This window comes from Melitaea cinxia, chromosome 28, assembly GCF_905220565.1.
Source record: "Melitaea cinxia chromosome 28, ilMelCinx1.1, whole genome shotgun sequence".
In the NCBI taxonomy this organism is placed as follows: Eukaryota; Metazoa; Arthropoda; class Insecta; order Lepidoptera; family Nymphalidae; genus Melitaea; species Melitaea cinxia.
This window is the reverse complement of record NC_059421.1, coordinates 3,201,695-3,226,728: the sequence shown is the minus strand read 5'-3', so window position 1 is coordinate 3,226,728 and position 25,034 is coordinate 3,201,695. Positions and strand designations below refer to the sequence as shown.

The 25,034-nt window shown below is 35.1% G+C and overlaps 1 protein-coding gene across 1 annotated transcript in view; it reads right to left on the bottom strand.

The window, feature by feature from the left end:
• Nucleotides 1–25,034, bottom strand: part of LOC123667501 (dynein axonemal heavy chain 1-like) — a 103,502-nt gene that overhangs the window by 77,930 nt on the left and 538 nt on the right. The window contains exons 2-26 of the mRNA XM_045601392.1: nt 23,375–23,485; nt 22,693–22,815; nt 21,272–21,417; nt 15,171–15,312; nt 14,799–14,884; nt 14,041–14,145; nt 13,014–13,158; nt 11,821–11,947; nt 11,276–11,397; nt 10,612–10,701; nt 9,731–9,810; nt 8,633–8,720; nt 7,336–7,554; nt 6,737–6,854; nt 6,371–6,512; nt 5,927–6,068; nt 5,307–5,534; nt 4,841–4,939; nt 4,617–4,760; nt 4,039–4,219; nt 3,223–3,383; nt 2,521–2,620; nt 2,017–2,208; nt 672–849; nt 172–304 (exon numbers count right to left, since the gene is read on the bottom strand). Coding sequence (XP_045457348.1) covers nt 172–304; nt 672–849; nt 2,017–2,208; nt 2,521–2,620; nt 3,223–3,383; nt 4,039–4,219; nt 4,617–4,760; nt 4,841–4,939; nt 5,307–5,534; nt 5,927–6,068; nt 6,371–6,512; nt 6,737–6,854; nt 7,336–7,554; nt 8,633–8,720; nt 9,731–9,810; nt 10,612–10,701; nt 11,276–11,397; nt 11,821–11,947; nt 13,014–13,158; nt 14,041–14,145; nt 14,799–14,884; nt 15,171–15,312; nt 21,272–21,417; nt 22,693–22,815; nt 23,375–23,485 — 3,402 coding nt within the window. The remainder of the gene's footprint in view (nt 1–171; nt 305–671; nt 850–2,016; nt 2,209–2,520; nt 2,621–3,222; nt 3,384–4,038; nt 4,220–4,616; nt 4,761–4,840; nt 4,940–5,306; nt 5,535–5,926; nt 6,069–6,370; nt 6,513–6,736; nt 6,855–7,335; nt 7,555–8,632; nt 8,721–9,730; nt 9,811–10,611; nt 10,702–11,275; nt 11,398–11,820; nt 11,948–13,013; nt 13,159–14,040; nt 14,146–14,798; nt 14,885–15,170; nt 15,313–21,271; nt 21,418–22,692; nt 22,816–23,374; nt 23,486–25,034) is intronic.

Genomic DNA, 25,034 nt, shown 5'->3' with positions numbered 1-25,034 from the left:
TCTTTTTTGAACATTTTTCTACTTCTCATTTGATATTCTGAGCTTTAAGATAATTGGGCCATTCATAAATCCATTCAATCATTCACACACTCAGTATAGGTATCCTGTATTTCATTTACAATATATTTACCCAAATAAAGTTATTAAAAAAATTAACTGCTTGTTTCTCACTTTTGGACAGGCGGCTGCCGATGACATGATTCTCCTCCAAATCCTCTCCATAGTACCATACTTTTTAGCCTCAAGAGGCAACTGCCGTGATATGTCTTCAGATGTAAAAATCGGTTCTAGATACATCCATTCTCTGGAAGAATCATTAAAGAATTTTTTCAGCCCATTTACTACAATAACAACAACTATTTTTACGAACGATGTAAGTTCGTATTAATAAAGAAAGCCTGTTTTGTTTGCAGCTGATACATTCTGTAGCTACTAAGCCGATTATTAATAATTTCCTACCATTAGATAGCTTATTATTCATAAGTAACATAGGCTATAAAATATCACGTTAGAAATTACAACAACTAACTATATTTCACAAATGACAACGTGGGTAAATTTTTAAAACTTTCATACAGCATATAAATACAAACAGAGGCAGAAAACTCTGCAATGCTATCTAAAACATTCTTATCAAATAAGAAACAAAATTTTCGAGACCAATAACCTACTTCTGACATTCAATCCACTCGTCCACAACTTTTTGGGTTAATCTCAATTTATCGTCCCACTCCTGGATACGAAGCTCGAAAGCTGCCTTAAATGGACTGAAGCCGAGCTGCTGGGTAGCCAGTAGGTGTTCGTCTAGTAGTTGAAGAGTTTCATCTGCTATCTTCATTATGAATGTGCCTAGTTTTAAGGGTTGAAACATTTAGTTACAAAGTTGTGAAAAAAACTTGATTTCGTTCAACGAAATCATTTCAGTTTGAGGGCTTTCTAGAACAATTTTAATGATTAATTCTATCGATCATTGATTCGATCGATCATTAAAATTTACAGTTTAATGGCTACTAGTTGTGTCAGTGGCATATGGTTGAATAATATTATATTAATTCTATAAACAAAGAAATAGTACAGATGATTTCGCCAATGTCACGTAAAGTCGAGATTACAAGGAATTAACGTAAACCTGAAGTAATTTGCATTTTTGTTTAAATTTCTGATTTACTTTAAAATAAAGAAATAGGTAAATTTTTGTCAATTTTACTAATTTCAAACAATTTGAGTATATTTTTATGGAGATGTTCTAATAACTTTTTGCTTGAGTGGAGCTAGATACTAGACTCGAAGAGATTGCGTTTAAGAGTGGACAGTAAAATTAAGAACCTATCAAAATGTAAACGATAATTGTCAGTATATATAACAGGAAATATTGGAAAAAGTAAAAAGTATTTTTGTATATTATAAATGTATAATTTCAAAACAAAGGTATCATAAACGGATTAATACAACTTGTACCGTTGTCAGTTATTTCAAATAAAATCTTAATATATATAAATCTCGTGTCACAATGTTTGTCCTCAATGGACTCCTAAACTACTTAACCGATTTTAGTCAAATTTGCACACCGTGTGCAGTTTGATCCAACTTAAAAGATAGGCTATATTTTATTTTGATATATTATGTTATTATTATATTTCAGAAAAAAATAAGGTGATACGAAGTTCGCCAGGTCAGCTAGTAAATTATAGATAAAACAACGTTTTGACACAGACGCGTTGTGCCTTAGACTTTTATCCTCATACTCAAAAGATGGCGTTTTAAAGTAGGCATAATATTACTCTTCCGCCTGTAATATCCCACTGCTGGACATAGGCCTTTTTAAGGCAAACATCTGTATGGCCAATACAAATGTCTTTGTCATGGGCTGGGATTGAACTCGCAACCGTCAGCGCAACAGTCACAAACCAGTGCTGTGACCGTTGCACCAACGCTTCGTCTAATATATAATAATTAATATTAGCAAAGTAAAAATGTAGTCAATCATTAACAATAAGTATATAGAGCACATCTTACCAGTATTCTTATATGGAGTAATTTCCATAGCCCTTGTAGCCCAATCTGAAAGCATCTTATCCAGCGACTGTTCGATGACGTACTCCTTACTCGCCAGCTCCCCGATATCCGCGATTAGTTCCGCGTGTTCCGCCACGCCTTGCTTCAGACACATCGCGAATGTCTGCTTCTCGTTCATCGTTACAGTTATACCTGGTTTGGTTTATGTTATATTTTATTATTTTGGTAAGAGTTTACATAATTTAAATGTTTATCTAATTCTTTTTTCAGTCATGTTTGTCCTTTGATTTCAGTCGCGTATAATTTCTTGGTCGTCCTAATTTCCAAGAAACTGCTTATATAACCTGTCTCTGCAAAATTTCTTACAGATCTGTTTAGCAGTTACCTTGTAATAGAGTGATCCATTCGTCAAAATTATCTTATTAAAGTTGTAAACAAAACTAGTTTTGCAGTAATAAACCAAATCAATTTTTAACTTAATCAATATTTAAATAAAATAGAAACCAGCTTTCTCCATAAACTCGTTCCAGTGACGTTCCTTCATTCCTGGATTTCTCACAGCTTGTATGACAGGAATCAATGGTCTGAACTCATCCATATCATCCTAAAATATTAGTTACACTGTTATCATTTTCAATCATTTTAAACCTTAATAGATAACAAAAATGAAGATTAGGAACAACATTGTTAAAACACATTACTTACGTATCTCTATGTAATTAGAAGAAAAACAGTTTAAAAATTACATTTGCATGTTTTGGAGTTATATAAAATACTAGCTGAACCTGCTACTTTGTTAGCAATTACATATTTTGAATAACACCCCCTTTTCCAAGACAATATAAATAGTGATTTTCCTTCCAACCTTATAGTATTAGTATGGACTCAAGCCATTTAACTTTTATCCAAATATATTTAAAAAACTTTTCGTTGTGCGTGGCCAAGATACGGACAGAAACTATAAATGATGTTTGTCTGTATGTCTTTTACAGAATTGTAAACTGTGCATTTGTTCATGTCATGATCTGCAAAGTGTTGTGCATGAGCCCAGAAAGGTTTCTGAGTTGTTACGACCAAAAAAAAAATAAAAAAAAAGTATAGCAACGCGCGCATAGTACAGCTAGTGTAAAATAAAAGAATACCACAGCCTAACTATCAAAAATGGAGTGCTACAATAGACCCGTTACAAAGTTATTAAATATTTACTCGTATAGTCAATGCAACTTGTTGCACTTTGGGCAGGTCGGCAAACACTCTTATGCATTTGACGATGGTCTTGTAGTACTCGTTGATGATTGACTCGATGGAGTCCGCATCCACGTAGATAAGAGGGTTGTCGAACCACACTTCTCGCGCTTTTAGGAAATCTGATGGTATTTATTGTTTTTATTACCAAAAACTTTTAAATTAAAGGACCCATTATATTTGAATGCAACAGAAAACAAAAAAACAATACTTTCTTTGTCACTATCAAACTCTCATCGTATATATAACTATATATGTATGTATAATTTTATCAGATAATGTTGAAAAGCTGCAACAAACCCTAAGGACTCGTTCTATATTCTACTGATAAAAAGTATAGGTAAATTAGGTGCAGATATATTTGACTGGAACCCGTGACTCAGAAACCAGAGGCGGTAACCCAAAGGTTCCACTAGGGTCTCATTTGTCTATCCATCCAAACACTACTTTTTTATTTCTTCCCCACTGTCGTTATTTGCTTTGCGATAACATTACATCTGTTCTCTAAGAAAATAAGCTAGAGAAAATAAGCTTTAGTTCGTAATTTGAAGCATGCACTGTTGAAAATACGCCTGTATACGCCTCAACACTTGAAAATTAAAATGTAAATAAAAAAGGCATGGGCACTCAAAAGCCTATAGATGTTGAAATTTAAAGAAAAAAAAACATTACATCTATAGTCGATACATTTTATTTTCTAATGAAAATTGAATTTTCGATAAGTCATTCAGCCTTTTTTTTTAACCAACCAATACTACTAGCCAATAGTTTACTGACCAGAGGCGGTGACCCAAAGGTTTCGGTAGGGCTCGAACTCCTTTACGAGGCGGTTGAGGTCTGCGAAGGGCACGACGGGCTGCGCGAAAAGCTTCTGTCGCTGGTTGAGGACGCGGCCCCACTCCTGCGCGTCCTTCATGCCTTTCCATGCTTTCTTTATGTCGTTGGCTATCTCGTGCACCTGTACAATCGAGTAAAGGAAAGTATTATGATAATAAATTTTATTGATGAGATAGTAGTTTAAAAACCATAGTTAATTTAATTTTGTTTGAAATAAATTTTTGAATTATTGCAAAAATTTCAACACTACTTGTTGTAATAACATAAATAAATAAATAAAAGGGTGCTAACAATGTACACAAGTCAGAAGTGTAACTTCTTTGGAAAACTAATCAAAAAAACGAATTGAAAAAAAAACAAAAAGCCAACGTCACGCGGTGTTCCAAGGCGGTCACCCATCCAAGTCCTGACCGCGCTCGACGTTGCTTATACGTTGCGTATATTCAACGTTCTACGTACTTACGTACTGAGTTTTCCTATAATAACTTAAGTCATATAGTATACTTAATCCACATTACCCTTGCGAAATCATTCTGTAACGTCAGTGCCATACATTGCGCAGTAAACATGTCTATCTTATCGAATAGCGTCTGTTCGTCTTGTTGATGTAGTTTCCAGAACTTCTCCTGTTCTTCTTCTAAGAAATCTGTCGTTGCTTCCACCTACAATTCTTGCAATTAATATTTACAAAAAATATTTCACACAAATTTAATTTTTAATTCATGCTTCTAACATTACGTACCTGTTTGTTAATATTTAGAGGCCATCCAATCGCCTCCCATAATGCTTTAAAATCTTCATTTTCAAGTGGTGTAAAAAATACATCAAGTACTTCATAGTCCTGAAATTCAATTAAATTGAAAAGTCATTGCAGCTTAAAAATAAGTTTATCAACATTTGATGGTTATAATCGATCACATTATAATAATAATAATAAATGTATAATTGTTAGATTGAAAACTGCCTTTGCGAAATGAAAAACTTTTCAAACGCTAAATTCTGGTCAAGGTAGAAATTTACATTAAAGAAAAATTCTGGTCACCAATATGGGCCTTGTGAGCATTCAAAATATCTTATTGGGAATGTTAGTGGCAGTCTTGGTTGGAAAGGAAGAGAAAGACAAAAAGAAGAGCCTTTTCGTGGAAGGTATTTCCCTTATCAAACTTTCAAATACGATTAATTGGAGTGATATTTTGAGCACTGCTTACAGTATGCACTTTTTTCATGATATCATCTTGAGTTTTTAAAGCAAATGGTATTGACTCCATCCACTCCCTTATCTCAAACACGTGTTCAATTGTATTCGGTTTCTCTCCCAACTTCCTCATAATATTCTTGTATGCTTGTATGACATCCTCTACCACAACACGTACTTCTTCTGCCCACATTGTTAGCAGCGCTTTTATTATATCTGATCGTTTTGTTACTAACATTTGCTAGAAATTTGAGTGACCGTCATTCAAAAAATATTTTTAAAATATTGCATACAGAAGAAGACGACGTCATTGTAAATGTCGGTTTTTTGGTAAACAAAGTAAAAAATAATTAGTTCTCAAGTACCAAAAACAAATTTTTTACAAATTAACAATCGTTATATACAGATCTAGAGAATTTTATATTGAATCGATTGAAATTTAATTCCTTCTTACAACTAAATGAATCTAGCTTCTTACAGAAATATCTAAAAAATAATTTCTGTAAGCGATTTTGGTTTTTTTTTTCTATTATTGCGGCAATATATTCTGACAAAATTAAATGAAATTTATGCACTACATGTAGATTAACTGAATTTTTATCTTTTTTTAATTAAAATAGAAGATAGTAAAACCTTTAAAGTATCGACATTTATTGCAAACGGTCCTATATTTATGTACTGCGGCAGTCGCCAGATTAGATCTTGTTTAGCATCATAATGCATCTGCACTTCTTCCCTTGTCTCAGATGCTGAATGTTTTTCTTGTCGGAAATTCCTTGAAAATGTATAAATATTTACCTCTTTACTACTTCTTACTATGTGAAAAATGAGTCTGTTTTCAATTCGCTTGAATTGTTCTTTGTCATAAAACTTATCTGTTATGAACTGATGCAAAAAAATAACTTTTGTTTTAATGAGAGCATTTTCCTTTTGATTCTCAAAAAAATTAAAGCAAATGCAACCTCTATTTAAGTATGAAATACAGGGAAGAATTCTTTTACAAGCTCGATATTTTCATTTCAAAATACATATATATTTCAAAACTTAGATATAATCTGAGATACTATTTGCTCTTACTCAACATATTCTTCGATATTCAGCATATAAATTTCTTTATAGCAATCGTATTGATGCATATACGATATTAATGGTATTATTGCTTTCCTATATGCCTTTAGCAGTCTCTCTCTATACTCGACAACGTTTGGTTCCATCAAACCTACAATCGTATCATTTTAAGAAATAACTACTATTGTAAGATAGCTAAAATTTCAATTGAACTTAGATAAAGAAGTATTATTATTTTCTAAAATATTTTTCCTATTCATTTTGCAGGATCTGAACTCAATTTTACGAAGTGAACTAGTAGACTTAATCGTTGTTGGTACAATAAAATAATACTCCAAAAGTAAAACCTCGAAAGCACATTAATAAAATACTTACCGATAGATGTGAGAAATAATTCCTTATCGAAAACGAGCCCTGTCATGATCTTGGGATGAACTTGGGGTATAAAGTGACAACGATATAGCATTTCTCGAAATAGACGCTGAATAACAATCTGTACAGAAATATATCATGACAAATTGTTTCAAAAAATAACAATGCTAGCAAAAGGAAAATAAACCAATAGTAATAGTGACGCAAACGATGAAATAATAAGTGTTGCTTAATTTTACGACTAGTGAATGACATTCAGAAGGTGATTTTAAGCTGATCATTCTCTTTAAATTTTATAAATATAATTTGTCAAATAGTTTACTGACGATATGAACCAATCAAATTTGTTACAAACTAAGTGTTATGAAATGATCTTAAGGATGATTCCAGGTTTGTCTTTATTTCAAAACAATTGCTTATTAAAAATGAGTTTATTTTCAAATGTTGGTGTAAAAGCAATTTTTGCAAATTGAATTTGACTACTTTTGAAAATCACCTCCTAAATTAATCAAAAAACAAAAAACGTTTTTTTTTTAATTCTTCAGTTAAGCTTTTGTAAAGTACACATACTCATTATATAATTAAACATATAAATACGTTACTTCAAACTGATCAGGCGGTGTTGTGTAATACGGCCCATCGGCGGACATCATCAAGTGGAAGTAGAAGAGGGTGGGGGTGGGAGAGCGGAAGGGCGTGTTGATAAGATCACTCGCATCCCACTCGTAATCATCCTCACACCAGTACGTACATAGGCAAGGCGTCTCACAGAGGTTGACGAACATCGCCATCGATTGTTCGATACAGTAGCGTAGTGCGTACTAAAAGGTAATATCTTAAAGGTAAATTCTTTCCTTATGAAAAAAATGTATCAACCTACCTTAATACGTGAACTTATGTGTGTGTGTATCCGCCATGAATAAATATGGGCACGAATATTGAGTGATCGGTGAAAGAGTGAGGATCACTTTGCACATTAGACACGGGTTACAAACTCAAAATAGTTTTGTTCAGTAATCTATAAAAATAAATAAAATGGGTGTGCCTGTTTGTAATATTAAAACAACCGCTTTTTATTAACGATATATACACGGTACAATACAATACAATACAAATATACTTTATTGTACAACCAAAAACAATACAAATAACATAAAAGAAAAAGAAACAAGCGAGAAATAATAATAATACGGTACATACACCAAAATAAATTTTTTTATAATTATTGTCTGTCTATTTGTTTCGGCTAATTTCTGAAACGGCTGGACCGATTTTGACGAGACATTCACTGGCAGGTAGCTGATTTAATAAGGAGTAACTTAGGCTTATTTTACTTTAGATTTATTTTATAACTCTGCGAACTGAACAATAACTTTTTGTCAAATTCCACGCGGACGAAGTCGAGGGCACTAGCTGTTGAAGTAAAGTTGGAGATCGACGCTCAATATCCGTGTCGGTAACAATATATAAGTTTGGTTTATGTATCAGTTACGTAACAGACATAGCGAAAGCACCGCGCCATTTAATAAGACTGCACAGATACAGCAATAACATGCACAATTAACATGCATTTAACATGCATTTATATTGAAAAAAAATATTAAGTCTATTCTATTCATATAGTTACGCGTAATGACTGTATCTGTACAAGCTTTGGTATGAATATAATACTGTAGTGAATTTCTACAATCAATGCTGAAGTTTCATTTCATCGCTGACGTACCAAATTTCTCATTAACCATTAATTTCGTTCTCAGCGATAAAAATAAAAAAAAAAATCTACAAAAATCCTATATGATACAAACGAAAAATTCTACTTAAAACTACTAAAATTGATTATTCGTTCTTCGTCTGTCTGGGATTAAAAGTGGAATGTTTTTAACAACATTATAAAATTACCTGCATTCTAAATCTGACGAGTTGCATAAACCTACACAGTTTACTGATTCCGTAAAATTCCCACTTCTTTTCATAAATGTTGAACCATCTAAAAACGAAAAGTACATATCTATATTTTATAAACATAAATAAAATAGTAGAATGGAGAACTCACGAAGGAAATTGGTCAATGTAGACGAGATAATAATAATAATAATAATAATAATAATAATACTCTTTATTGTACACCATTAAAAGAAACAACAGAGAAAAAAAACATAAAATGAAAGATGTACAAAGGCGGTCTTATCGCTGAAAGAGCGATCTCTTCCAGACAACCTTTGATAATAGAGATAACAAGTCAAGTAAGTCAAAGTTGAACTTCGGAACATAGAAACACTCGTAATAGCGATTTATTCCTCTATAATAGTCTAAAGTGTCAATTATATTATCTGATTTTACCGTTCAATGGTTGTTAGATACAATAGAACAGTAGTCATTCAATTTTTCTCTCTCTTTTGACTAGCCCGTTGGTGCAGCTTGTGTGACCCTGCTTTCAGTTCCACGGGTTGCGGGTTCGATTCCCGCCTGAGTAGGGGTGTATATATGTTGGTAATATTTGTTTTATATATTTATATATGTATTATTTTTATGTATATTTATAGAAAAATTTATTTAGCTACAACAGTTGCCTGTTGCCTAATAACACAAGCATTAAGTTGCTAAGTTGCTTACTTTAGGAACAAAAAGCCGTGTGTGTCTGTGTGTGTGTTAAAGATATATTTAATTCTCTCAATAACTCTCAATAACCCTGCGTTTTCCTGAGAGTGTCCTAGGCGACACAGTGTCTGTCTGACACTGTCTAAATTGTCTGCAATAGACTCACTAAGGCCAATGAATATTTAATTATTCGGTTTTATGTTATATTTTACGCCTGAATGGTTGTTTTCAATACCCTATTTGATCAAATTGCAAAAAAAAATTAGTAATCTGAACTCACGTCAAAAGTACTGCTAATTTTATGTACTATTTATCGTAACACATAGTGAAGCAGAATTCCTTGTAACATTAATTTCATCTAATTACTATGGTCTTTGAAGTATTTTGGCAATAACTTACCCTTTCCCAACATCCCTGTAGGACATTCTTATCGCGTGCGCCGTGGAGTTCAACCAGGTTATGTTAAGATATTTAAGCATCTGCAGTTATGGAAAAAATGTGTGTGTACTTATGTACGCACGTAAGAAGTTATACTTCATTGGCTAGCTAACTTCGCGTTGCTAACCGCTTCTTCGTTGACTAGCTAACTTCAAGGTGTCGGTTTTTTGAAACGTACCAAAAGAAGTAAAACTTCAAAAATAACATACACCAGTATTTCTTTAAATGAGAGAGTTTTCAATAAAAATATATGAAAAATCTGTATTAAAAATGTATCTTGCCACTGTCTCAAATTACTATTTTTAACATTTTTTATTAAAACTCTAAAAAAATTATTCTTTCGCATTGAGTATAGATTAAAATCGTTTTTTTTTTCCTTTTTTTATACGACTAGGATGGCAAGCAAGTGTCAACCTATATCAAGGCTCATCTGATGACAAGTGGTTACCGTAGAGACACACATTTTTTTTAATGAGCAGTATTATTTAGCTGTGATTTTCAGTAATTTTGAGCAGGATATGTCCTGTTGTGCCATAACTCAAATCAAATAATATAGATACAACAAGCTATCTCCGCAAACGTTGTTTTTACATATATGTTATAAAGCCCCTTAACCCCCCCCCCCCCCCCTACCCTTATAACTTAGGGGTATGAAAAATAGATGTTGTTCGATTCTCAGACTAGTTAGGTTAGGTTAGCAGTAGTATATGCACACAAAATTTCATGAGAATCGGTCAAGCCGTTTCGGAGGAGTTTAACTATAAACACCGCGACACGAGAATTTTATATATTAGATATAAAATATTTTGAAATTAAGAGGCGTATAAAGAGGACACTCTTACCATAGACGTGCAATGTTGCTGAGCGGAGTCGAACTCCGCAAGACTCACGTTCCTACCGTAGTTGGTCGTGAAGAACAACATGGATTCCACCTTCGTGTTTATATTACAAATAATGTAATTATTCACTTAATAGTTTTAATAGTAAGTAATTGACTGCATACATGCTTTGATTAATAACGTACAAAGTAATAACTTAAAAGAAATAAAAATAGTTTTCATCGGTATATATCGTATTTTGTTTTTATAAACCTAAATCTTGTATAATTTTCTAAATGTATTTTGACAAAACTAAAGCTATAGAAAAATAAGGTCATCTCTTCTTCTTTTCAAAAGAGTAAAATGTAAAACCTATGTCCAGCCATTGGACGTTTTAAAGTTGTTACAATATAAAAAAGATAAAAGTACAATATATTTAGGAAATACTGATGGAGCAGTGAGATTCAACTTCTATAACTTTTAAATCTACCTGATTTTAAACTATAACCATAAGATATGAAACCTGAACCTGGAACCAAAGACAACCACGATAGACCGAGAGATGTGTTATGTGTGGTATCGAAACCGCGACCGCTAATCAGCCAGTTAATTTCACCGTTGCGCTTACATATGGTCATCCAGTTCTATGACTACTATGTTGACAAATATTTAAATATTTTTTAGTAACCTTTAAACATTCTTCAATAACCAAATGTATGCAGGATACGGATTCTGTGAGGACATACAGCGAGTTCCACTGGTTGAACTTCATTCTTCCGGAAAAGTCTACCATGTCACAAGGATACCGGCCTACGGTTAAAAAATGTCGATAAATTATAATTATGTTATTGTGAACGCACCACTCGAGTGTGGTAATTTTAAACTCGATATGGAGAATTTTGTTGTAGAAGTTTTAGTAACACTCCAAATTGTTTGTCCAAGTAAAGTTACCTGATAAAGAGTTCGTAAATCAGAAAATAATAAAACAAAATTTTGTTAACATGGAAAGTATCTATAACTCTCTTTATTTACGCATAATTGATAATCATAGCAGCAAGTTGCTTATTTTTCACTTAGAATTTAACAATTTGCAGTAAATCTTTAAGACTAGCCATAAAGTTTCTGACCGTGTTGCAAACTTATTATACATTCTATAGATCCATAAAATATTATTTAATAACGATAGTATGCAGAGTTTAATAATGATAGTGTAAAAGAGTGATATTATATTACCATAGTCTGGGATAGGAGGCACGTATTCCTTGCTTGGAGGATCGATGAAGTTGTACAGAGTCGGATATTTCTTTATCGTGTTTATTATTTTCATTTTACCCTCAATTTTCCTGTACAGAAGATCAGCCTGAAACAACGAATCCTACAAATATTATAAATGCGAAAGTTTATGAGGATGGATATATGTATTACTATATGTTTGTATGTATGTATGTTTATATGTTTTTTACTCTTAACCTATAATCTATAACCTATAATTTACTATAAATAGTAAATTATAGATTCTATTACTTCAAAAGCATTTTTAATACAGTCCTATATCAACTATCAAACGTTAATAAGAATTTGTAACTGGTAGTACACCAATACATAGCCTTAAGATCTGGGTGCGTACAAAATAAAATATAATAATAATAATACACTTTATTGTACACAAAAAAAAACAGAAATAATACATAGCAAAGAAAGAAAAATATTGACAATATATTCATTAGGTACAAAGGGCGGCCTTATCGCTAAAAAGCGATCTCTTCCAGGCAACCTTGGGGCAAAGGAAATGGTCTAGCGTCAGCATAGGTGTACAACAACAACTTTTGTTTTTAACCAACCTTCCTTAGAATCGTTGTGATTTAAAACTCGATGAAACGTAAAACGTCATAATAGAGAAACAAACGCGTTTATATAATAATAGAATAAAGTCTGCGAGAGAAAGAGATAAAATACATTAGACAGTATTTTATATTCTCGATGAAAAAAGTCTCTCGTAGGCTACTTTATTTTATTTTATTTTATTCGGATAGCTTACAGCTTATTATAACTATAACTAATACATAATAAAAATCAAAATAAGCTAATAACAAGCTGCCACATAGAGAACTTTACAAAAGTTTCACTTCTGCCGTGTGTGAATTGCACACACAGAAAAAATATTTTTTGGACAACAGTGTTACCAAGCGATAGTTGTCAAGCGTGCGGCACATATCCTTGTAATTACAATATAATATAACATTTGAATGCATAAATTCTACATTATTTATAATGAATGGGGAAAAAAGTTTAGTACATCTTGTCATCTGTAGGCTGTATCCATACTCGTATATACACATTCTTACTCTGTAAGAATGTTTTGAAGCTTCTAAATAATGTCTGAAATATAAACAAAGATGTCAACGATGACTTATGTATTTCCCTACCTCTTGTTTTAAAGCCTGAAGAAGATCATCATCAACTTGCTTCGCTTGACGATGGATGAGAACCATCTTCAAGACAGCGGGCATAAAGTGTAAGGGCATCCTTGGTAAGCCATCCAGGATCAAACAATCGAGATATAAGTAGAACCTTGACCAGGAAATTATTGTTAATTATTTATTTCTAAGTAAATTACAAAAAAAAATCAGCTGAAATTAACGCCCCAAAACTGAACAGATTCAGCACTATTGGAAACCTATTCCTGGGATTTGAAAACAATAATAATTATAAAAAAACAACAGATACACTAACTAACGCCTTTTAAACAATATAACAAACATCTACATGGATATACAGATATTTGTCACGTGTGCGCTTACAACAGCTAGAGCATCAGCTAGTTGCATGCGTCGTAAAATAATAGTAAAAACTATAAATCAAAAACAAAACATAATTCTACGGAAAAAATTATTTTCTACATTTGTCATTACACGCTTATATTTTAACAGCATTATTTTCAAACGGCTGCCATGTGCGCTTTTCTATGCCCTGTCCTATACCCAAAGATTGTCTAAAAGAAATCGCTCTTTTAGCGATAAGACGGGTCTTCGTACATCTTCCTCCAATTGTACTACTTTTATTTGTATCATTTTAATGGTGAGCAATAAAGAATATTATTGTTATTATTATGTTGATATTATTTAAAAAAATATATTATATCTAAAAATATTATCTAAGTAGTAAAGTAGTATCTAAAAGTAGTTTATTTTCAAATTGTGTAGCTCAAGTCACATTATACCCTAAGTTATATATTAATTACTGAGTGTTAGCCAGTAAGTTAACTCTTATTCTTGAGAAAATAAAGCACATGGAACCATTTGTTTTATGTTCCTTGACATCTAAGGATCAACTGAAATACAAGACGGTTAAGACATCCAATATCAATAACTCAACATTTCAAAACTCGATCAAAATAAACCCAATCAAATAAAATCTCGTACAAAAGTTAAACAGGAAATATTTATATTAGACCTGAAGTTATTTTCAACTTCTCTTCGTAAATTGACTGCGGACTTCACTCTCTCGGCGAACGTGTCGGGGTCGTCGGCTTTGAACATCAATCTTATGCGAGGGATGCTGGAAACGACAACCGATTTCGAGAAACGTACCCAACGGAAACGTGTAAGTGATTTGGTCTGTTTGTTTTACTCCGCTGACAATGTTTGATCGTACAAAGTTCAGGTGAGGTGATCTGAACCATCAGATCCATTTAAGTAGTGTACATTGTTAGAGATTTTATTATTTCACATGGAAAAGCTACTATTATCGGATTATTTTAGACGCGCGCAATATTGAAACAAAATAAATACGCTTCACACTCAACGGCCCCTCAGTAGGATTTTCTCCTGTGTCGGGGGTCCGGAAACACACGCAAAACACAAGAACAAACGCCCAGACCACCACAAACATCTATATGGCCAATACAAATATCTGTCGTGGGCGAGGATCAAACCCGCGACTGCCAGCGCAACAGTCAGTACTGTGACCGTTGCGCCAACGCGTCGAAATAAAAGGCTATGCCTGTTTGTAGTTTGTGTACGCAGTGAATATAGAAAAATAATTAAAAAATGCAACTTAGTTACACTTTTCAATTGAGATTTTTCTTTTGATTGACGTTAAAAATTTTGACAGATAATAAATTAATACAATAATGATTCAATAGAAGTTAAACATTATTTCCTGCTACCTAACAAATATACTAAACATTATTAAGATACATCCATTCATACTTGAATCGTCGTTTCGATCCATCCAACGCCATTACCTCCCATCTACCAGTGTTTTTATCAAAGCTAAAAGCAGCTACGTTTGTCCACTGAAACAATTATAATTAAGAGTTCAAACGTATTAGAACTCAGTTATATACTATTCCATAGCATTTCTAAAACTTACTTTATACATCGAATTTTTTTTAGCAACCATCATCTTAAGCTTGTCTGTGATTTACTACGGGCTTCAGAGTATACAAATAGAAAGAGACTTCAAAATTCAAATTATCTATCGCACTATCAGCAATACCATAAGAAGCCAATACCAAATAAGAAAAGGACGAAAAAAAAGTACATAAACAAATTTTAATAATTTTTACCGTCAGAACTTACCTCATATAAGTTATTAAGAATCTGTATCATATCCATCGATGGTTTAGGCGGCTTAATATCCAGTTTCGGTATGAACGCCAAACCTGGACAGGGGTATTGCTCTCCCTCTATGAGACCGAGACCTAGCCATTCTTCTGGTATTCTGAAGTTGTTATTTGTAATTTATTATTTATTAAACACATGAGCGTATATATTTCTTATGCTGGTCATAAAAAGTTTTAATTTTTCTGAAGGAGTTGCCCCCATTTTACATTAATGCGCTTTTTTAGTAGTAATACTAGACATTTTAAGCTACATTATGATTTTTTTCTGTAATTTTACCTTTGCGGTACCTATAAATATTATCTATAAAATAAAAATAAAAACTGATAGTAAATAAAATTGAAAAATCTATAAAAAAATATAGTTTAGACTTATATTTCGTCTGATAAATAGATTTTGTTTCATTAGTGTAGCTAGAATAAAAATAATTAAAAAATATATATAATAAAAATAATATATTTAAAGAAAAAATAACAATTTCGAAAAATCCCTGCTCTGGCGTCTATTTTATTACTTTCCTCCAGAACGCAACGAGATGAGAGGTAAATCTCACCCATTGTTGTCACATTGATTTTCAAAATAAGTTTCTGGGGTCTCTTATCCTACCTTGTCCTGCTAGACCTTATCATTTAAGATGTGAATGTGAGCTCACTAATTATCGCACTACGAAATGAATATGAATAACTCTCAATACTATTAGTATGAAAGCTAGAAAATATCTGTAGACGAAATAGGTAATGAACGACCTCAATGAAACATACATTTTACATAGGTAGGTTACAATTAACATCATTATTTCATAGTAACAACGCTTAAGTTGCGCGCGCGCTGCGTCTCGAGACGGTCGTGTCACACGTGATTACAGTGAAACCGTTACGGCGGCGGCGTTACAAGTTTCGAAAATGACGTTAAAGTGTAATAGTTGTAATATAGTTATTAGCGAGTTATTAGCATACGTGCAAAACAAGCTGTCTGTAGCAGATGAGGACAGCATTGTTAGAATATGTGCTTCTACGTTCTCATCGGAACAAATTGAGGATGCAAAAAACTTGCTCGTGAATTCCCTACCGGCGGATCAGCGCAAAACTACGAGGAAGGGTAAAGGCAAAGAAAATCGCTCCATGAACGATATAATCGGCCTTTTTAAGGTCACCGACCCTGACGTTTTGCCAATTTTCGTGGCGAGAGATTTAGATAAATTGCCTCCGATTACATTTGATCACCTGGACGTATCTAAACTACTGAAGGATCTGGCTGTTGTGCAGGCTGACATTAAAAATATCAAGTCTTCATACGTAACCGTCGACCAGCTGGAAGAGCTTAAAAGGGAGTGCCAACATTTTAAGCAAACGTCGCCGCCCTTTTCGGCGGTAAAGGTGAATATGCGAAGAGGAGCATATCGGGACAGTGGTCCGATTGGATTGTCGCAATTCGATGATACGATTATTACGAATCAAAGTCAACATCTTAACGAGGAACCGTCATCTCCGAAAGATTGTAATCTGAATTACAGATATATAAATTTTATGGAGGGTAATTATAAATCTCAAGTAACGGTCGGCAGCGTTGTCTCAGCTGGTGAAGGAGCGCGCGTCGCGGAACAAGTAGTCGGTGCGGTAGCGGGTGCGGGCCGGCCGAGTATTGCATCATCGCCGACGCCCGCGCCGACCGAGCCACGAGCCAGCCCGCCAGCCAGCTCGGGGGCAGCGTCGAAACAGGCAGCGGGTGCAATTGCGCGGTCGTTCGCCGAAGTAGCGAGCGCGGAGGGGGAGTGGAGAGTGGTGCGACGAGGCCAGAAACAAACGAGATACCGTTATACGGGAGCCGCGGGTGTCTCCAACGAAGAAAGTAATTTTAAAGCGGCAGACCGAAAAGTGCCCATATTTATAACGATGATTCATCGGGACACGACGGAAAACGATATTGTGCAATACGTTTACGATAAAACGAGAGAAAAGATAATACTCGAAAAGATTTCCTTTAGTAAAGAAAACAAGGACTACAACGCTTACAAATTTTTTGTATCAGAGCGGAAAATAGATATTTTCTTAGATAAAACGCTTTGGCCCCAAGGTGTGATTTTTAGGCGCTTCGTCAACTTCAAGCGCAACCATAGCTCTGGAACGAACGGTACAGTGAATACCGTGAACGGCCCGACCCCAAATGGTAATGGATAAAATTTTCCCGTGTACTTTTGTCAGTTTTAATTGTAAGAGTATAAAACGATCAGCTGAGCATGTGAGGCAGTTGTGTCAGTCATCGGATGTTATTGCGCTTCAAGAAACGTGGTTATTTCCACACGATATTCAGTTTCTTAGCGAGATTGATGACCGTTTCGGCAGTACGGGCACCTCTGCGATAGATACGGCGGCGGGCATGGTCTGCGGTCGACCTTACGGAGGTGTAGCGTTATTGTGGAATAAAAGTGTATTTCAAAATGTGTCAGTAATAAACTGTGATAATCCGCGAATATGTGCGATAAAAGTAGTGCTGGGTGATAGGTCCATCCTAGTGTTTAGCGTATATATGCCGACGGATACAGTGGTAAATCTCGCGGAGTTTACGGACTGCCTCAGCTCGGTGAGTGCTATTATTGATAATATTAATATAGAATGTGTCTATATACTCGGCGACTTTAACGCGCATCCAAACGAACGCTTTTATGAAGAGTTGACGTGTTTCTGTGACGAACAAAACTGGTCATGTATAGATGTACAGTTTTTAGGAGTGAGCGCGGACACATACACATTTGTTAGTGAAGCCCACGGGTCGAAAAGGTGGCTAGATCACTGTATAACCACGAAATCTGCGGTATCGTCTATTTTGAATGTTAGTGTAAAGTACGATGTGTTGTGGTCTGACCATTACCCTTTAATAATTAAATGTAATTTGGATATTGTTAAACCGAAGTATACGAGTACATATAAAGTTGTAAACGAGATTCTATGGGGAAATAGAAAACCGGAGGATATTTTATTATACACGAAATTATGTCACGAAAAATTGAGATCAATCGATTTCCCCGAAGATTTTCGTTCTTGTAGTGATTTTACTTGCGAGTCTACCGATCACACTTTACTTATCGATAAATTATATGGCGAAATTATAGATATTTTGACGGTAGCCGCAACGGAATCCAACACTGTAAGATTGCGTGGCGGGAGGCGGCCGGTGGTTGGGTGGAACAGATATGTGCGCGATGCTCACGGGGAGGCCAGATCTAAATTTTTAATGTGGGTTTGGTGGGGTAAACCAGATAGTGGAGAAGTATATGAGGAAATGCGGCGTAGTCGCAATGTATTTAAGTCACGCTTACGCTGGTGTCAAAACCACAGCGAGCAAATTAAAATGGACATTGCGGCTACGCAGCATTCGAACAATGACTTTAAGAACTTTTGGAAATCTACCAATAAATTAAATGGTAGACCTGGCTTACCAGTGAGCGTTGAGGGTATTAATGACCATAGTATTATAGCGGACATGTTCAAAGACCATTTTGCGGTGACGTCACCGTTGGGACCATCACAGCTTGGAAGAGATGATTGTACGGGTGGTCAGGAGATTGAAATCCGATTTACAGCAATGGATGTCAATAATGCTATAGCCTCTATGTCCCGTGGCAGGTCTCCTGGCCATGACGGTCTGAGTATTGAACATCTAAGATATGCGGGTCCTCATCTGCCCGGAGTGCTTGCCATGTTTTATAACTTGTGCATGGCACACTCGTACTTGCCTTCAGCGCTGATGAGGACTGTGGTGGTGCCAATTGTGAAGAACAGAACGGGGGATGTGTCTGATAAATCCAATTACAGGCCTATCTCACTAGCCACGGTTGTTGCGAAGGTTCTTGACAGTTTGCTTAGCGTCCACCTTGATAAATATATAAGCTTACATGATAATCAGTTTGGTTTCAGGCCAGGTTTATCAACTGAGTCGGCCATACTATGTCTGAAGCAGACTGTTAAGTACTATTCGGTTAGACGTACATCTGTATATGCCTGTTTTCTCGACCTTAGTAAGGCTTTTGACCTGGTAAGTTACGATATCCTATGGCAGAAATTGAAAAATACTGGACTGCCTGAAGAAGCAACCAGTATCTTCAAATATTGGTACCGTAACCGGGTCAATGTTGTGCGATGGTCCGAATCTTATTCGCAGCCATATAGGTTGGAGTGCGGAGTTAGACAGGGAGGCCTAACCTCCCCTAAGCTCTTCAACTTATATGTCAATGCCCTCATAGAGGAGCTCAGTGGCACACATGTCGGTTGTCACATTGACGGAGTATGTCTTAGCAACATCAGTTACGCTGACGACATGGTGTTGCTGAGTGCTTCTGTTTGTGGCTTAGCGAAACTGTTGAGCATATGTGAAAACTATGCTCACAGTCACGGCCTTATTTATAATGTGAAAAAAAGCGAATGTATGGTCTTTCAGGCCAAAGGAAAAGCATTACCATCAATTGTACCACCCATTAAATTATATGGTACGCCGTTAAAGAGGGTGTCGCAATTTAAATATCTTGGTCATGTGGTAACCTTTGACTTGAAAGACGATGCTGATATCGAGAGAGAGCGCAGAGCATTGTCGGTTAGGGCGAACATGATAGCTCGCAGGTTTGTTCGTTGTTCCACCCCGGTTAAAGTAACGCTCTTTAGAGCTTACTGTACTTCATTTTACACAAGCAGCCTGTGGATCGATTTTACGCAGAAACAGTACAATGCTCTGCGCGTTCAGTACAATAATGCTTTCAGGATGCTGATGGGACTGCCTCGATGCTGCAGTGCGTCGGGTGTGTTCGCTGATGCGCATGTTGATTGTTTTCACTCGACCATGCGCAAGCGGTGCACATCCCTGGTGCGCAGGGTTAGGGATAGTCCCAGTGGCATCCTGAGGGCATTTGCTGACAGACTGGATTGTCAGTACCTGAACCACTGCCGTATGGTTCACGTGCTGACAAATCAGGGCTGTATTAGATATAAGATATAGATTAAGGTAGTTTACTAACATTAGACTAGTGTTTTTCTTATATATGTTACTAACAAATATGATCTTTAAGGTCGAAATAAATGATTTTTATTTTATTTATTATTTTAACAGTCCTTGTGGGTCTCCCCACCGTGCCTCGGAGAGCACGTTAAGCCTTCAGTCCCGGTTGTTATCATGTACACCTGATAGCGATCGTTACTCATAGTAGGGAATATATCCGCCAACCCGCATTGGACCAGCGTGGTGGATTAAGCTCTGATCCTTCTCCTACATGAGGAAAGAGGCCTATGCCCAGTAGTGAGATATTACAGGCTAAAGCGAGCGAGCGAACAACACTTTCAAAATTACTACGACTAGCCCGTTGGCGCAGTTTGTAGTGGCCCAGCTTTCTGTTCCGTGGGTTGCAGGTTTAAGTCTGAGTGATTTGTATTTATATACAGGCTGATCCAAAAGTCGTGGATCAAATGAAACAGGGAGATAAAGGAGGTAATTTCCAACAAAAAATCTTTCTATAGCATGGCCATAACTTCATTGCACGAAAAGTTATGAATATTTTTGGTTTTTCAATGAAACTTAGTTACACTTTTCAATTTTTTAATCAATAAAAAATTAAATTGATTAAAAATAACAAAACAAAAGGTGTTGTATTAAGACTCGATAATGCATCAATACTTCAAAAACTGTATTGCAGCTCTTGGTACCAAATTTAACGAGCAATTAATTTTTTTCCGTAAATTTTTAAGCTTTACATATAATTACTTCTCACTTTAAAAGTGCCCTGTGACGTTTGACCCAAGACTTTTGGATCATTTTGTATATAATATTTTAATGAATATTTAAAAAAAAATAATTATAACAGTCGTCTGTTACCCATAACACAGGCATTAAGTTGCTTACCATAAGAACAGGCAAACGTGTGTGTACGTTATAGGATATTATTTTTTTTTTTATTTTATTACCATTAAGGGATCCCACATTATCATAGAGTGCAGGAAAATTCTAGCCTATGCACACTTATTATATTTGCACATTTTACCTGTTATATTATGTTATTGTTATTTCAGCTATCTTACCTACAATCAAAATCAGTGTTATCAAACAGTTCCAAGTCCATTTTCGGGAACGGACTGTAGAGTCCGTAATACTCTTCGTTCGATAAAGGATACTCATCCGGGGGTATCAGTAAGTACGGTTGGACCTCGCGTTCTCGGAGCATTTTCTGTTACACGAAATATATGTCAGTAAAATTGTATTTTAATTAATTGAACACGTATATTTCAGGGCACTACACCTCGGGACACCGAGGTCGCTCCAGGAAGTCGTCGGCAACGTGAAGGGTCTGCTAGGCTTCCTCAAGGAGCTAGACTGGCAGGAATAGTGTCCACAGCCACTCACGCAAAATAGGCACATTAAGGCGTCGAGTTGCGTAAAACAGCCCGTGTTTATCAACGTCAACACGTATATTTCAGAATAAAATGATAATTAAAATAAAAAGTCAAGAACAAATAATAATGTTTTAGAATTAAATTATAATTATTTTTACGATATCTAGGAAATTTCACTGTAGCTGAGCAAATTAAAATGTTTCCAGCCCTATTTTTTAACTGATTTTATAGTATCCGATTTATTATATTACTACCTGTGCGCCGCAGTTTCACCGGCGGTAATTTGAGGAAGAATGGCCTATAGCCTTCCTTGGTAAATGGGCTATCGAACACATAAGGAATATTTCAATTCAACCCTGTAGTTCCTGAGATTAGCGCGTTTAAGCAAATAAACAAACTTTACAGCTTTATAATATCACTATAGACGTATAGATTTGCTCGAAAAATTTTCGTACTTAATAGAAAAATTTGGTTATTTCATATCTACCTGGGCTATAGGTACTTGGGCGCGGTTAAAACAGTTTTTCCCACGTAATTGCCCCGATATCGCAGGAATTTCGGAATAAAAAAACTGCCTATATGTTGCTCAACAATCTCCTCTATCTTCTAATGAATGTCCCATAAAAATCAGTTCAGCCGTTCTGAAGATTAGACTAGACAAACAGAAAGACAGACAGACAGACAGACAAAATTTTTAAAATCGTTTGCTTGTGTTTTACTCGTAGTATCGTGTAAATAATTAAATTCACTTGATAAAACACAGGTACTTTGAAATCATAGCCAGACACATCAATTTTATTTATATGTATAAATGTATATATAGATATTTTAGATATCCTCTTTAATTTCTCATTTCTTTAATGTACTTCGGGTCTAACTTAAAATAACCTATCCATTCAGAATTGATACGCATGACTAGCAAATAGATAAGACCTAAATAAGACCTTGGACTTCTTTATTTTCGTAAAAAAACCCTGCTATGATTTTTTTTTTTATTATCTTTATTAGGGACTTTTATACATTTGTACATGACAGTCCACCCTGCTATGATATGATATGATTACATTAAAAAGGTTTACCGATAAAAAATAATATTTTATTTATTTCACCTTAATGTTAACCGCCAAGAATTTTCTACGTAGTCTCTCGATTTTGACCAATCTCGGCAGTTCTTTTGGCAAGACCACGCTCAAAAATTGAAGCTTCGGCACAAATGTCTCAAAAGGAAATTGCTAAAATAATAATAAAAAATATATCACTATTTATTACTGTTTCACTACCAGGTTAAAGGGTAGAAATGAACAAGTGGTTGAAATCAAATCAGGTATGTTCAATGATGTAAAACCGATTTTAGTCTTGGAAAGAAATTTCATATGTGTATAAGCGACTAGCCCATTGGCTCTGTTTGTAGTGACCCTGCTTTCTACTCCGGGGGTTGTGGGTTCGATTCTCATCCCGATTTTGGGTATATTTACTTATATGTATGTTTATCAAAAAAAAAATATGTAGCTATACCAGTCGGCTGTTACCTATAACACAAGCATTAAGTTGCTTACTTTAGTAAATATTTATTTATTTATTTATAATTGCTGCTAAGAAATTACAAGACGGTTTTCATGAAGTTTCAATCCGATCCAGCGAAGGCATGGCTATACAATTTTAATCGTCATACTCAAACCGGTTGATCGTTTTGGTTCCAGTAAATAGGCGACGCTACGTACGATCACATACTCAATTATTAGTACAAATATGCTGTTTAAATAGATCTAAAAAGAAATATAAATTACTTACAACACTTTCATCTTCGCTATAAGTCGTCCAGCGGCCTGGTGGCAATAATAACTTTGGCCTCTGAGGCTTCGGCAGAGACATCACCATGGGAGCCAACTTATCTGTTTTAGCCTGGTAAAAATGTTTAAATATTCTATACTAATTTGTTACAATAAAAATGTAACTACCGCCAACCGCCCTGGTGTAGTGGTGCGAGTAGTCGCCTATACAATGAGTTCGAATCCCGCTCGGGATTGATATTTTATTTGTATTTGTACAAATATTCCTTTCCGGTTTGGATCTCTGTCCTTGTGGGTCACCCCACTGTGCCTCGGAGTGTACGTCAAGCCGTCGATGCTGATTGTTATCATAAATAAATGATAGCGATCGTTACTCATAGTAGGGAACATATCCGACAACCGACAGTGGAGCAGCGTGGTGGATTGAAGCTCCAATATTTCTCCTACGAGGAGAAAGAGGCCTATAAGCCTAACAGTGGGATAATACAGGCTGAATGCATGCATGCTAATTTGTTAACTAATATGTTTCAAATTGCTCGAGATTCTCGAGATGGAAAGAGTTTTATTTTTTGTCTTAAAATATTAAATATACATTTCGAAAGATATAATATCTATATTAAGGGTGGTACACTAAAGGAAATATAAAAAGACCGCTGACAAAACGAATAAATGTAAAACATATTATAGGGCACGATAAATCAGACAAGGGGAAATGACTGGCGATTATGAGAAACCCTTTATTTAATTTTATATTGTACCAGCTGTACCCCTATATCCTTAACTATATACTATCCTTCATATAAATCGATTGAATATTTACAAATTCAATAAATTTATGACAATAGTTCTGCTATCTGGTGTTGTAATGCGTGATTACTATTGCTAATAGCTAATTTTAAGATTAATATTTGTAATCGTTTATTTATTCGTTTCTGATTTCGTCGTGTGTCTGTCTGAGGCTCCCACAGTACCTAAAAGAGTACGCACTACCTGCCCTAATTATTGTATTGTTAGTCTTCGTATAGATTACTAGCTGACCCCGCAAAGGTTGTTTTACCGTATATGATGTTAATCCCCTTAATCCTCTCTTCCCTTGCAACTTAGTGGTGTGAAAAATAGATGTTGGCCGATTCATGGACCTACCCGTACTACGCAAACAAAATTTCACAAAAATCTGTTCACCCGTTTTGGAAGAGTATTTTAACTAAAATCGTGACACGAGAATTTTATATGTAAGATATACTTATATGTAAACCCGTAATGGAGCAGTATAGTATAGTAAGTACCATATCTTATTATACGTAAAATAGACATTGGCTCAGAAGTGGGACTTTTACAGGCTAATTAAGATTAAATAGTCTTTAATAAAAAGATTACAAAATAAATATCCCTTAAAACTGTCCATACAATATTTCACAGCACGAGTATATATATTGTTTAAATAGTCTTCAATAATATTATGATTCTAAACATTTTTGAATATCATATCAAAAATTGACCGCTCCAGCGGGGTTCGAACCCGCGTCTCCGACGTACCGTGTCGGCGCTCTAGCCAATTAAGCTATGGAACGATACACCCGCTCGAGCGAAATTTTCGATATGATAATTTTAAATTACGGTTTAAGCGAACCGTGGCGCCGTCTATAGTGAGCTCTTTACAG